Source organism: Mercenaria mercenaria, chromosome 19 (genome assembly GCF_021730395.1).
Source record: "Mercenaria mercenaria strain notata chromosome 19, MADL_Memer_1, whole genome shotgun sequence".
NCBI classification, from domain to species: domain Eukaryota; kingdom Metazoa; phylum Mollusca; class Bivalvia; order Venerida; family Veneridae; genus Mercenaria; species Mercenaria mercenaria.
The window spans coordinates 22,536,209-22,551,454 of record NC_069379.1 but is presented as its reverse complement, the minus strand read 5'-3'; the positions used below and the strand labels follow the sequence as shown (position 1 = coordinate 22,551,454).

Here is a 15,246-nt window from a genome sequence, read left to right as displayed (position 1 = left end):
GTCAAATCAAAGAAAAACCTGTGTATGCGATAGAGGCTGTATTTTTCAATTGATCTTCATGAATTTGGTCAGAATGATTGCCTTGATGAAATCTAGGCCGAGTTCGAAAATGGGTCATCTCGGGTCAAAAACTAGGTCACTAGGTCAAATCAAAGAAAAACCTTGTGTATGCGATAAAGGCGGTATTTTTCAATTGATCTTCATGAATTTTGGTCAGAATGATTACCTTGATGAAATCTAGGCCGAGTTCGAAAATGGGTCATCAGGGGTCAAAAACTAGGTCACTAGGTCATATCACGTAAAAACCTTGTGTATGCGATAGAGGCTGTATTTTTCAATTGATCTTCATGAATTTTGGTCAGAATGATTACCTTGATGAAATTTAGACCAAATTCGAAAATGGGTCATCTTGGGTCAAAAACTAGGTCACTAGGTCAAATCAAAGAAAAACCTTGTGTATGCAATAGAGGCGGTATTTTTCAACTGATCTTCATGAAATTTAGCCAGAATGATTGCCTTGATAAAATCTAGGCCGAGTTCGAAATTGGGTCATCTGGGGTCAAAAACTAGGTCACTAGGTCAAATCAAAGAAAAACATTGTGTATGCAATAGAGGATGTATTTTTCAATTGATTCTTCATGAAATTTGTTAGAGTGATTGCCTTGATGAAATCTAGGTCGATTTTGAATATGGGTTATCTGAGGTCAAAAACTAGGTCACTAGTTGAAATTAAAGAAAAATCTTGTGTATGCGATAGAGACTGTTTTTTTCAATTGATTTTTATGAAATTTGGTCAGGTTGATTGCCTTAATGAAATCTAGGTCGAATTTGAATATGGGTCATCTGAGGTCAAAAACTAGGTCACTTGGTCAAATCAAAGAAAAAACTTCTGTATGTGATAGAGGCTGTATTTTTCAGTTGATCTTCATGAATTTTGGTCAGAATGATTGCCTTGATAAAATCTAGGTCGAGTTTGAACATGGGTCATCTAGGGTCAAAAACTAGGTCATATCTAAGAAAATGCTTGTTTTATTGCAAGAGACCAATTTTTTGGTCCAATCTTAATGAAAATTGGTCAGAATATTTGTTTCCATGAAATCACAAGGTCAAACATGTTTTACACTGTTATGGAGTGTTTCTTAGGTGAGCGACCTAGGGCCATCTTGGCCCTCTTGTTTTAACAAGTCAGCGTTTTGTCAAAACTATTTGAACTGTGGCTTTGAAACTTTTAACACTAGTTTATCAACATGATTTCCATCTGTAGGCAAGAGTACATAACTCTGTCAACTATTTTGACTGAATTATGGCCCTTTTTGGACTTGGAAATTAGTTAAATTTTTCATATAAGTCCATGTTTTGCCAGACATATAACTTAACATATTTGCCATCATGGTCACACATTGCCAGTTAGTGCAAGACTAATCGAAATCCACAAATACAGGAACATTTTTTGTTTAATCCATTTTTATTAGCTCACCTGTCACAAAGTGACAAGGTGAGCTTTTGTGATCGCGCGGTGTCCGTCGTCCGTCGTCCGTGCGTGCGTCCGTGCGTGCGTCCGTCCGTAAACTTTTGCTTGTGACCACTCTAGAGGTCACATTTTTCATGGGATCTTTATGAAAGTTGGTCAGAATGTTCATCTTGATGATATTTAGGTCAAGTTCGAAACTGGGTCACTTGCCTTCAAAAACTAGGTCAGTAGGTCTAAAAATAGAAAAACCTTGTGACCTCTCTAGAGGCCATATATTTCACAAGATCTTCATGAAAATTGGTCAGAATGTTCACCTTGATGATATCTAGGTTAAGTTCGAAACTGGGTCACGTGCCATCAAAAACTAGGTCAGTAGATCTAAAAATAGAAAAACCTAGTGACCTCTCTAGAGGCCATATATTTCACAAGATCTTCATGAAAATTGGTCAGAAAGTTCATCTTGATGATATCTAGGTCAAGTTCGAAACTGGGGCACGTGCCATCAAAAAGTAGGTCAGTAGGTCAAATAATAGAAAAACCTTGTGACCTCTCTAAAGGGCCCCATTTTTCATGGGATCTGTATATAAGTTGGTCTGAATGTTCATCTTGATGATATCTAGGTCAAGTTTGAAACTGGGTCACGTGCGGTCAAAAACTAGGTCAGTAGTCTAAAAATAGAAAAACCTTGTGACCTCTCTAGAGGCCATATATTTCATGAGATCTTCATGAAAATTGGTCAGAGTGTTCACCTTGATGATATCTAGGTCCAAGTTCGAAAGTGGGTTACATGCCATCAAAAACTAGGTCAGTAGGTCAAATAATAAAAAAACCTTGTGACCTCTCTAGAGGCCATATTTTTATGGGATCTGTATGAAAGTTGGTCTGAATGTTCATCTTGATGATATCTAGGTAAATTTCGAAAGTGGGTCACGTGCCATCAAAAACTAGGTCAGTAGGTCAAATAATAGAAAAACCTTGTGACCTCTCAAAAGGCCATATTTTTCATTGGATCTGTATGAAAGTTGGTCTGAATGTTCATCTTGATGATATCTAGGTCAAGTTCGAAACAGGGTCGTGTGCGGTCAAAAACTAGGTCAGTAGGTCTAAAAATAGAAAAACCTTGTGACCTCTCTAGAGGCCATACTTATGAATGGATCTCCATAAAAATTGGTCAGAATGTTCAACTTGATGATATCTAGGTCAAGTTTGAAACTGGGTCACGTGCCTTAAAAAACTAGGTCAGTAGGTCAAAAAATAAAAAAAACCTTGTGACCTCTCTAGAGGCCATACATGGGATCTGTATGAAAGTTGGTCTGAATGTTCATCTTGATGATATCTAGTCAGGTTTAAAAACTGGGTCAACTGCGGTCAAAAACTAGGTCAGTAGGTCTAAAATTATTAAAATCTTTTGACCTCTCTAGAGGCCATACTTTTCAATGGATCTTCATGAAAATTGATCTGAATGTTCACCTTGATGATATCTAGGTCAAGTTCGAAACTGGGTCACGTGCGGTCAAAAACTAGGCCAGTAGGTATAAAAATAGAAAAACCTTGTGACCTCTCTAGAGGCCATATTTTTCATGAGATCTTCATGAAATTTGGTGAGAATTTCACCTTGATGATATCTAGATAAAATTCAAAACAGGGTCACGTACCTTCGAAAACTAGGTCAACAGGTCAAATAATAGAAAAACCTTGTGACCTCTCTAGAGACCATATTTTTCAATGGATCTTCTTGAAAATTTGTCAGAATTTTTATCTTGATAATATCTAGGTCAAGTTCAAAACTGGGTCACATGAGCTCGAAAACTAGGTCACTATGTCAAATAATAGAAAAAACGACGTTATATTCAAAACTGGGTCATGTGGGAAGAGGTGAGCGATTCAGGACCATCATGGTCCTCTTGTTTTTTTTGTGATCGCGCGGTGTCCGTCGTCCGTCCATAAACTTTTGCTTGTGACCACTCTAGAGGTCACATTTTTCATGGGATCTTTATGAAAGTTGGTCAGAATGTTCATCTTGATGATATCTAGGTCAAGTTCGAAACTGGGTCACGTGCCGTCAAAATCTAGGACAGTAGGTCTAAAAATAGAAAAACCTTGTGACCTCTCTAGAGGCCATATATTTCACAAGATCTTTATGAAAATTGGTCAGAATGTTCACCTTGATGATATCTAGGTCAAGTTCGAAACTGGGTCACGTGGGGTCAAAACTAGGTCAGTAGTCTAAAAAATAGAAAAACCTTGTGACCTCTCTAGAGGCCATATTTCTAAATGGATCTTCATGAAAATTGGTCAGAATGTTCATCTTGATGAATATCTAAGGTCAAGTTCGAAACTGGGTCACGTGGGGTTAAAAACTAGGTCAGTAGATCTAAAAATAGAAAAGCCTTGTGACCTCTCTAGAGGCCATATTTTTCATGAGATCTTCATGAATATTGGTCAGAATGTTTACCTTGATGATATCTAGGTCAAGTTCGAAACTGGGTCACGTAGGTCAAAAACTAGGTCATTAGGTCTAAAAAATAGAAAAACATTGTGACCTCTCTAGAGGCCATATTTCTCAATGGATCTTCATGAAAATTGGTCAGAATGTTCATCTTGATGATATCTAGGTCAAGTTCGAAACTGGGTCACATGGGGCTAAAAACTAGGTAGGTCTAAAAATAGAAAAACCTTGTGACCTCTCTAGAGGCCATATATTTTTCCTGAGATCTTCAGAATATTAGTCAGAATGTTCACCTTGATGATATCTAGGTTAAGTTCGAAACTGGGTCATGTGGGTCAAAATCTAGGTCAGTAGATCTAAAAATAGAAAAACCTTGTGACCTCTATAGAGGCCATATTTCTCAATGGATCGTCATGAAAATTGGTCAGAATGTTCACCTTGATGATATCTAGATCAAGTTCGAAACTGGGTCACGTGCGGTCAAAAACTAGGTCAGTAGGTCTAAAAATAGGAAAACCTTGTGACCTCTCTAGAGGCGATATTTTTCAATGGATCTTCATGAAAATTGGTCAGAATGTTTACCTTGAAGATATCTAGGTCAAGTTCGAAACTGGGTCACGTAGGGTTGAAAACTAGGTCAGTAGATCTAAAAATAGAAAAACCTTGTGACCTCTCTAGAGGCCATATTTTTCATGAGATCTTCATGAATATTGGTCAGAATGTTCATCTTGATGATATCTAAGTCAATTTCGAAACTGGGTCACGTGGGGTCAAAAACTAGGTCAGTAGGTCTAAAAATAGAAAAAACCTTGTGACCTCTCTAGAGGCCATATTTCTAAATGGATCTTCATGAAAATTGGTCAGAATGTTCATCTTGATGATATCTAGGTCAAGTTCGAAACTGGGTCACGTGGGGTTGAAAACTAGGTCAGTAGATCTAAAAATAGAAAAGCCTTGTGACCTCTCTAGAGGCCATATTTTTCATGAGATCTTCATGAATATTGGTCAGAATGTTTACCTTGATGATATCTAGGTCAAGTTCGAAACTGGGTCACGTAGGGTCAAAAACTAGGTCATTAGGTCTAAAAATAGAAAAACATTGTGACCTCTCTAGAGGCCATATTTCTCAATGGATCTTCATGAAAATTGGTCAGAATGTTCATCTTGATGATATCTAGGTCAAGTTCGAAACTGGGTCACATGGGGCTAAAAACTAGGTCATTAGGTCTAAAAATAGAAAAACCTTGTGACCTCTCTAGAGGCCATATTTTTCCTGAGATCTTCATGAATATTAGTCAGAATGTTCACCTTGATGATATCTAGGTTAAGTTCGAAACTGGGTCATGTGGGGTCAAAATCTAGGTCAGTAGATCTAAAAATAGAAAAACCTTGTGACCTCTATAGAGGCCATATTTCTCAATGGATCGTCATGAAAATTGGTCAGAATGTTCACCTTGATGATATCTAGATCAAGTTCGAAACTGGGTCACGTGCGGTCAAAAACTAGGTCAGTAGGTCTAAAAATAGGAAAACCTTGTGACCTCTCTAGAGGCGATATTTTTCAATGGATCTTCATGAAAATTGGTCAGAATGTTTTACCTTGAAGATATCTAGGTCAAGTTCGAAACTGGGTCACGTAGGGTTGAAAACTAGGTCAGTAGATCTAAAAATAAGAAAAACCTTGTGACCTCTCTAGAGGCCATATTTTTCATGAGATCTTCATGAATATTGGTCAGAATGTTCATCTTGATGATATCTAAGTCAATTTCGAAACTGGGTCACGTGGGGTCAAAAACTAGGTCAGTAGGTCTAAAAATAGAAAAAACCTTGTGACCTCTCTAGAGGCCATATTTCTCAATGGATCTTCATGAAAATTGGTGAGAATGTTCAGCTTGATGATATCTAGGTCATGTTCGTAACTGGGTCATGTGCGGTCAAAAACTAGGTCAGTAGGTCGAAAAATAGAAAAACCTTGTGACCTCTCTAGAGGCCATATTTTTCACGAGATCTTCATGAAAATTGGTGAGAATGTTCACCTTGATGATATCTAGGTCAAATTTAAAAATGGGTCACGTGCCTTCAAAAACTAGGTCATTAGGTCAAATAATAGAAAAACCTTGTGACCTCTCTAGAGGCCATATTTTTCAATGGATCCTCACGAAAATTGGTCAGAATTTTTTATCTTGATGATATCTAGGTCACATGTGCTCAAAAACTAGGTCACTATGTCAAATAATAGAAATAACGACGTCATACTCAGTTGAACACTGGGTCATGTGGGGATAGGTGAGCGATTCAGGACCATCATGGTCCTCTTGTTTTGTTTAGTCTGAAAAACTATGGAAATATTTTGACCCCATTCTTCAATCAATTCTTCGAATAGTCGAGCGCGCTGTCATCCGACAGCTCTTGTTTTAGCTCACCCGTCACAAAGTGACAAGGTGAGCTTTTGTGATCGCACGGTGTCCGTCGTCCGTCCGTGCGTCCGTCTGTAAACTTTTGCTTGTGACCACTCTAGAGGTCACATTTTTCATGGGATCTTTATGAAAGTTGGTCAGAATGTTCATCTTGATGATATTTAGGTCAAGTTCGAAACTGGGTCACGTGCCCTCAAAAACTAGGTCAGTAGGTCTAAAAATAGAAAAACCTTGTGACCTCTCTAGAGGCCATATATTTCACAAGATCTTCATGAAACTTGGTCAGAATGTTCACCTTGATGATATCTAGGTCAAGTTCAAAACTGGGTCACGTGCCTTCAAAAACTAGGTCAGTACTAAAAATAGAAAAACCTTGTGACCTCTCTAGAGGCCATATATTTCAAAAGATCTTCATGAAAATTGGTCAGAATGTTCACCTTGATAATATCTAGGTCAAGTTCGAAACTGGGTCACGTGCCATCAAAAACTAGGTCAGTAGGTCAAATAATAGAAAAACCTTGTGACCTCTCTAAAGGCCATATTTTTCATGGGATCTGTATGAAAGTTGGTCTGAATGTTCATCCTAATGATATCTAGGTCAGGGTCGAAACTGGGTCAAGTGCGGTCAAAAACTAGGTCAGTAGGTCTAAAAATAGAAAAACCTTGTGACCTCTCTAGAGGCCATATATTTCATGAGATCTTCATGAAAATTGGTCAGAATGTTCACCTTGATGATATCTAGGTCATGTTTGAAAGTGGGTCACATGCGGTCAAAAACTAGGTCAGTAGGTCAAATAATAGCAAAACCTTGTGACCTCTCTAGAGGCCATATTTTTCATGGGGTCTGTATGAAAATTGGTCTGAATGTTCATCTTGATGATATCTAGGTCAAATTTGAAAGTTGGTCAAGTGCCATCAAAAACTAGGTCAGTAGGTCAAATAATAGAAAAACCTTGTGACCTCTCTTAAGGCCATATTTTTCATGGGATCTGTATGAAAATTGGTCTGAATGTTCATCTTGATGATATCTAGGTCAAGTTCGAAACAGGGTCATGTGCAGTCAAAAACTAGGTCATTAGTTCTAAAAACAGAAAAACCTTGTGACCTCTCTAGAGACCATACTTGTGAATGGATCTCCATAAAAATTGGTCAGAATGTTCACCTTGATGATATCTAGGTCAAGTGTGAAACTGGGTCACGTGCCGTAAAAAACTAGGTCAGTAGGTCAAAGAATAAAAAAACCTTTTGACCTCTCTAGAGGCCATACTTTACATGGGATCTGTATGAAAGTTGGTCTGAATGTTCATCTTGATGATATCTAGGTCAAGTTTGAAACTGGGTCAACTGCGGTCAAAAACTAGGTCAGTAGGTCTAAAATTATTAAAATCTTTTAACATCTCTAGAGACCATATTTTTCAATGGATCTTCATGAAAACTGGTCAGAATTTTTATCTTGATAATATCTAGGTCAAGTTAAAAACTGGGTCACATGAGCTCAAAAACTAGGTCACTATGTCAAATAATAGAAAAAACAACATCATACTCAAAACTGGGTCATGTGGAAAGAGGTGAGTGATTCAGGACCATCATGGTCCTCTTGTTATGAACTCAACTCTTCCTACTGTTCCCAGCCAAATGAAATGAAACTTGGTGTATGTCATCTTCATGAAGCTAATGACTGCATATTTTGTGAACTTCAATGTCTGTTGTTGTTTTTTCACTGCCCTTAAATCGCTTGATGGATTTTCATCGAACTTGGTCTGTAGCATCATTATAAAGTTTTCTCCCAATTTTGTTCAGTTGGGAACATTTGACCCTTTTGAGAGGCTGCTAGAATTGAAAATAGAAATACTTTTAAACAACTTCTCATGAACTGCTTGATGAATCCTCATCAGACTTGAAGCATCATTGTAAGGTCTTCTCTCAAATTTATTCAGATAGAGGCACTTGGCCCTTTTAAGGGTCCACTTGAACTAAAGATAGAAGTACCTTTAAACAGCTTCTTGATGGCTATTCATCAAAGTTGGTCTTATCATCATTATAGGGTCCTCTCCAAACCAAGTTTATTCAAATGATTCAGTGTGTCATACATCAATTTAAGGCCATTTTAATGCTTTAGGGCCACTATGGCCTATTGTCTTGAATTATGGCCCTTGTTTAGACTTTGAAATACTACAGCTGCATGAGAACATGGTCTCCTCAACTTCTCACACTGTTTCCTCCAGTTGAAATGTAACTTGCTGTATGTCAAAACATGAATTGGATATGTGCATATTTTTCGTACTTTAAGTTTATGTTGGTACAAGTTTATGTGTATTAATAACTGTATGCATACAGTTAAAAATAGTACACGCTGACTGTATACATGTATAGCTGGCCACTTTGCCACTTCTACCAATATTTGTCTTCTTACCTCATTTTTGTGGTCAGTATAGGTACCAGTAGTTGATAGTTTTGTCACATTATTACTGAATATCAAAAACAGTAGGGCCTGTTTATGTGAAGCTGTTGGTTTAATAGAAAGAAATGTGCAGTTATACAATGACAATTTCAGCGGAGGTTTACCAGTCTGGTAGTGAAGCTGAAGAAAGGTTACTACCTCCAAGCTATCATCAACTCACCAATTCTCAACAACGAAATATCATACGGCCTAAACCATTAAAGCTTCCAGTCGACGCCCAGTCTCATCAGAGAGAACGTAAGTGTTTAGTTTATACATAATTTATTTTAGGCTGATTGTGAAGCAAGTTCTACAACTTATATTAATAACTCTTGACACCTTATTCCTGATAGAATCCATCGCCACGTGGGTATGAGAGAAAAGAAGCCAGTTTCCTTTTAATGCTGAGCGTCAAGCAAGGGAGCTACTGGTACAATTTTTCACGTCTTTGGTATAATGTGGACGGGATCAAACCCAGGACCTCCTACATTTGAAGCGGACGCTCTACCACTAGGTTATCGAAGTGGTGTTTATTAAGTGTTTATTAAAGTGGATGCCTAATCTCATGAGAAAGATCATTTGTAATTATCACGTCCTATTACGTTCATCAAATGTTTGATTAAATATAAGCATACAAGTCTGGAAGATTAGAATTAGTTTTGGGGTATTCTTAAAGTTGTTAAATTGAAGCTGTTCTGATAATTTGTTTTTTATGTGAGTTCAGAACCATGCATGATTTGTGTTATCTCGAATGTTTTTTCTATTCCAGCTGTAGTTGCAGTATCAGCATACCCCAATGGGAACATTATGTCACGGTACACTCCCAATGTGGCTAACCGTCCACCAAGCCCTTCAGAGGACTCTGGTGTGATCCCTATGCGACCAGTGTACCCTAGAACACAGTACCAGATGCAGTACGCAGCACAGGGGCCACCAAGGGTCAATGCAGGGGATATCTCAAATACATGTATGTATAATGCAATCCTGGCATGCTGCTCACTCGTTGACATTATGTAGCATGTTACCAGCCTGCAGTGAAATGCAGCTGAATTAATGGAGACAAATGCATGACTTGTGAACATATTATTGAATTGATTTTAGAAAATCTGCCCTCAAAGAATGCATTTCTGTATAATATGTATAATGTTTTTGAATGTTAAATTACGCCATGCTGTTGCATACGTTTTGACGTCGTTGTTATGACGTCATGTTCCACATGACGTCATCAACGTTATTGCTTGTAAACATTATACCCCTGATGAAGGCATTGAAAGCCGAAACTAGTTGGAAATAAATTAAATACCAGTTTGAAGTTGTTCTTCCATTTTCAATTGTATTGATTAATGTACAGAAACCCTGGAGTTCCAGTTATGGCAGATTTCAGCTTTTTGGTGGACATGTTACATAATGGAGAACTGAACCATATTATACTGATAGCTATAATTATTATACCTACTGTAAACAAAGCCCTTAAAGTTGGAACGTACCGAAAACTAAACGCAGTAAACAATCTGAAGCTCTTACAGTTGTAACATATGGAGAAGAACTAAATGATATTATACATCACTCATTCTGCATAATGAACTATATTTTCACTGAATCACAAAACACAAAAGCTCAGCAAGTTATGGACTGGTTCTATTCAAAACACTGAACATTTTTGTTCCATCTGATTTTTCAGTGTCTGACATGTATTGAAATTTCTGCATTAATCATATTTCCTGCTTAATCCTTTATCTTGTATATAGATAAAATGATCCTTCAACAAATGGCTGAATAAAGAAATAGACCCTTCACTTTATGATAATTTAGTTTATAAACAAGAATTAAACATAATCTCCCTACTATCCCAAATACAGATTTACGTTTCTTCTACTCCAGCCTCATGTCTATTGTCACTTATGAAATTAATATTATTGAACAAAAATAGCAATAAAACACTAAATTTACTCAGGTAGAAGATGTATGTAGCTGCAGCTGTAATAGTTCGACTCAATTCAACTTTGCAAGCGATGCAGCAGCCATTTTAATTTAATCAAAAATCGTTTCAGAAAATATACTAAACAGATATGAAATATATCTGGGCTGCATGTGACGTCATATGACCAGTATAAATGCAAGACACTTATAGAAGGCTAGATAAATATAATATATACTTACTGTGAACAAATTGAAGCTTGTAAAGTTATTACATCCTGAGAACTGAATGATATCAGCCTGATAAATATATCTGCTTGTTGTAAACAATTTGAAGCTCATAAAGTTGTAACATCTGAGAACAGAACAGCATTGTACTGATAGATATATACACCTGCTGTAAACAGTTTGAAGTTGTTAAAGTTGTTACATCTAGAGAACTGAATGATATTTTACAAATACATATATATACTTCCTGTAAACAATTTGAAGCTGTTTAAAGAGTCCATTAAGATTCTTTTATCAAGTTGATCGATTAATTTTGTTTTAACTAACTTGACTTATGTTAGATTTTTATTTTGTTTGACAGCGGCGCATGGTTACCCTGTCGAGTATGGCTGTAAGTATTGTAGATTCCTTTTAACATTTCCTGCATTTTGATTGCATATTTAAATTATGTGGTCGTGTAAAATGTACTTCTACAGTTTGGTTACATGTATTGCTTTAAGTGTGTTGCATGTACATGTATCAACTTGCTGACACCTGTAGATCAGATCTCTTTGTTCATTATCATTAGATGGGTTGTAAATACAGAATGCAGTTGTATTAAATTCTTGATACAGTCATTTGAGAAAGTGCTACATCACTTGCAAGTTTTTGTGGTATAATTTAGTAAGCAAACAGTGTTTTTGTGTTCTGTACTGAACTAGTAAAATTGGAAAGTCATCCAATTGAATACAACTGTATTCCTGTATTTAATGCTGTCTGTATAGTCACATATTTTAATCTCATTTACTTTGAAACATTTCATCATATAGTCATCACATCAGTTTTATATTCTTTCATCTTGCTCAGTTTATATCTGCCAGCAAAAATCACTATTTTCTTTACCTTTTGTAATATTTTATTTTGTAACAAGATTTGTGATTGGTCAGCTATTTTTGTGGTTGCATGGTTCCCTGAGTTGTTTATGTTTCACCATGTTACAGATCGACTGGTACCCTGCACAGAGGAAGATGAACATTGTCATCCTGAAGTGTTTGATGACCAGTACATGAACAGAGTTGGCTATGGCATGTATCATTTATCTACATTCTTTCTCATCATTTCTTAATTTTCGCCTAATTTTCTGTTTTATGTTGATGAAAAATAATACTTTTTGTAGGGTCATACAAGTAAGGGCAGTGTATTTATTTCATAAGTAAACTTGAATCAAATTTACAATTTATCCTTATTAATTTTAAAATTTAAAGCATATTGAATCCTGATGAGATTTGAATTTGACTGCATTCTCCAATATTCTTTATATAAGCAAATGTATTGGTCAGAAATCCAAGTGAGATTGAAATTTGACTGCAGTCTCCAATATTTTTAGCTCGACTATTCAAAGAATAGTCTAGCTATTCTACTCACCCTGGCGTCGGCGTCGGCGTCACACCTTGGTTAAGTTTTTGCATGCAAGTACATACAGCTATCATTTAAAGGCATATAGCTTTGAAACTTATTTATTCTTTTTCTAGGTCAATTACCAACCTCACTGGGTCAAGTTCCATAACTCTAACATGTATTTTGAGCAAATTATGCCCCCTTTTGGACTTAGAAAATTCTGGTTAAAGTTTTACATGCAAGTTACTATCTCCAAAACTAATGCAGATATTGAATTGAAACTTCACATGTGTCTTCGGGGTTATAAAACTAGTTGATAGCACCAAGTCCCATAACTCTGACCTTCATTTTGGCCAAATTATGCCCCTTTTGGACTTAGAAAATTCTGGTTAAAGTTTTGCGTGCAAGTACATACAGCTATTACTAAAAGGCATATAGATTTGAAACTTATTTTTTCTTTTTCTAGATCAATTACCTACCTCACTGGGTCAAGTCCCATAACTCTGGCATGTATTTTGGCCAAATTATGCCCCCTTTTGGACTTAGAAAATTCTGGTTAAAGTTTTGCGTGCAAGTACATACAGCTATTACTAAAAGGCATATAGATTTGAAACTTATTTTTTCTTTTTCTAGATCAATTACCTACCTCACTGGGTCAAGTCCCATAACTCTGGCATGTATTTTGGCCAAATTATGCCCCCTTTTGGACTTAGAAAATTCTGGTTAAAGTTTTGCGTGCAAGTACTTACAGCTATTACTAAAAGGCATATAGATTTGGAACTTATTTATTCTTTTTCTAGATCAATTACCTACCTCACTGGGTCAAGTTCCATAACTCTTAACATGTATTTTGAGCAAATTATGCCCCCTTTTGGACTTAGAAAATTCTGGTTAAAGTTTTACATGCAAGTTACTATCCCCAAAACTAATGCAGATATTGAATTGAAACTTAACATGTTTCTTCGGGGTTATAAAACTAGTTGATAGCATCAAGTCCCATAACTCTGATATGTCCCCTTTTGAACTTAAAACTCTTTTGATATTTAACATTTTGGGTAATAATTTCCAGCTTCTGTGACAATATTTCGAATAGTCGAGCTTGGCTGTCTTATGGACAGCTCTTGTTATATAAGCAAATGTATTGGTCAGAAATCTGGGAATCCAAGTGAGATTGAAATTTGACTGCATTCTCCAATATTCTTTTTATAAGCAAATGTATTGGTCAGAAATCTGGGAATCCAAGTGAGATTGAAATTTGACTGCAGTCTCCAGTGTTCTGAATATAAGCAAATGTATTGGTCAGAAATCCGGGAATCCAAGTGAGATTTGAATTTGACTGCAGTCTCCAATATTCTTTATATAACCAAATGTATTGGTCAGAAATCCGGGAATCCAAGTGAGATTTGAATTTGACTGCAGTCTCCAGTGTTCTGAATATAAGCAAATGTATTGGTCAGAAATCCGGGAATTCAAGTGAGATTTGAATTTGACTGCAGTCTCCAATATTCTTTTTATAAACAAATGTATTGGTCAGAAATCCGGGAATCCAAGTGAGATTTGAATTTGACTGTAGTCTCCAATATTCTTTATATAAGCAAATGTATTGGTCAGAAATCAGGAATCCAAGTTAGATTTGAATTTGACTGCAGTCTCCAATATTCTTTATATAAGCAAATGTATTGGTCAGAAATCTGGGAATCCAAGTGAGATTTGAATTTGATTGCAGTCTCCAATATTCTTAATATAAGCACATGTATTGGTCAGAAGTCCGGGAATACAAATGAAATTGAAATTTTACTGCAGCCCCCACAGTTCTTAACATAGGTCTGCTTAGTGATCAGAAATCCAGGAATTCAGAGTTTAACCTAGATATAGGCATTTATGTACAATCAAAATAAAAATGAAACTGAAGAATTGGGATCAAATTATAGAGGAAAATGTGTTTGGGCATTAATTTATATTGTTTTGTTTCATAACATAACAAACTGTTAATTTTGGGCTGAAGAATATATAAGAAAATATCTCCCATTTACGTATTCCTAAAATTAGTTTTTAAGTTGATTATGTAAGCTTAATATTTCATACAAGTTCTGTCTCTCATATACTCATTACTCCATTCACATCATGACAAAATGTTGAGATAAACAGTCAGTCCTAGTTTCAAAGACTGCTCTAATGAAATGAAAAAAATGTTGAGGTTTGACATAAAGGCTGGGTCAAACCAGAAGGAAAGATTTTGACATAAGCAGGTTTAAATAGCTGTGGTCATTATTCAGAGGTGGTCTTTAGTCTAGGTTTGACTGTTTATTGCAGTAAGTGTATGGAAGTACAGGGTGTATACAAAAACGCTTGAAAAGAAACCTTTCATACACCTAGTGAATTCATACAGTTGTTTACCTGGCTTGGTTTGAAGAGTTGGAATAGTAACATAGTGTGTTATTCTGCTTTGCCTCTTTGAATGGACTGTAGCTGTGATGTGAAATATTAGCTTTGCTGTAAGGAATGACTTTAGCTTTTACTGAGCTTTCACATCTTGAATGACATTGTGCAGTGCCTCTTGAATGACTAGCCTTCACATACAATACATTTAGCTTAGTCACAGAGGACAGAATGGGTAACTGTTGCAACTTGCTGTCAGGAACAGTTTTCCATTCTGCCCTCAGAACTGTGATAGATCATTGCTTGCTTGGCTTGCAGAATTATATTTCAAGATTTTGGAACTAGAATAAAATAGAAAAAGTCAAATTACAGTGCTAAGGATAAAGTTTCAGTCATTAAAGGTAACTGACATTGATTCAATTGCTCCTCACAACTTGCTTGGGGTGTAGAACTCTTTTGTGTTTCAGCTGGCTTACAGAAGGTCAGCAGTCTACCAAGGTGCCTGAAATGGATGGGCACATTGGGTCTTCCTCTACTGTTGAAAGCTGGAAGGCAACCATATGACTGA

At 36.4% G+C, this 15,246-nt stretch overlaps 1 protein-coding gene across 1 annotated transcript in view; it reads left to right on the top strand.

Moving 5' to 3' along the window:
* The window catches only part of LOC123541921 (neogenin-like), a 152,479-nt gene that overhangs the window by 123,677 nt on the left and 13,556 nt on the right, over positions 1–15,246 (top strand). Inside the window, exons 25-28 of the mRNA XM_053531222.1 lie at positions 8,892–9,035; positions 9,547–9,744; positions 11,284–11,313; positions 11,903–11,986. Coding sequence (XP_053387197.1) covers positions 8,892–9,035; positions 9,547–9,744; positions 11,284–11,313; positions 11,903–11,986 — 456 coding nt within the window. The remainder of the gene's footprint in view (positions 1–8,891; positions 9,036–9,546; positions 9,745–11,283; positions 11,314–11,902; positions 11,987–15,246) is intronic.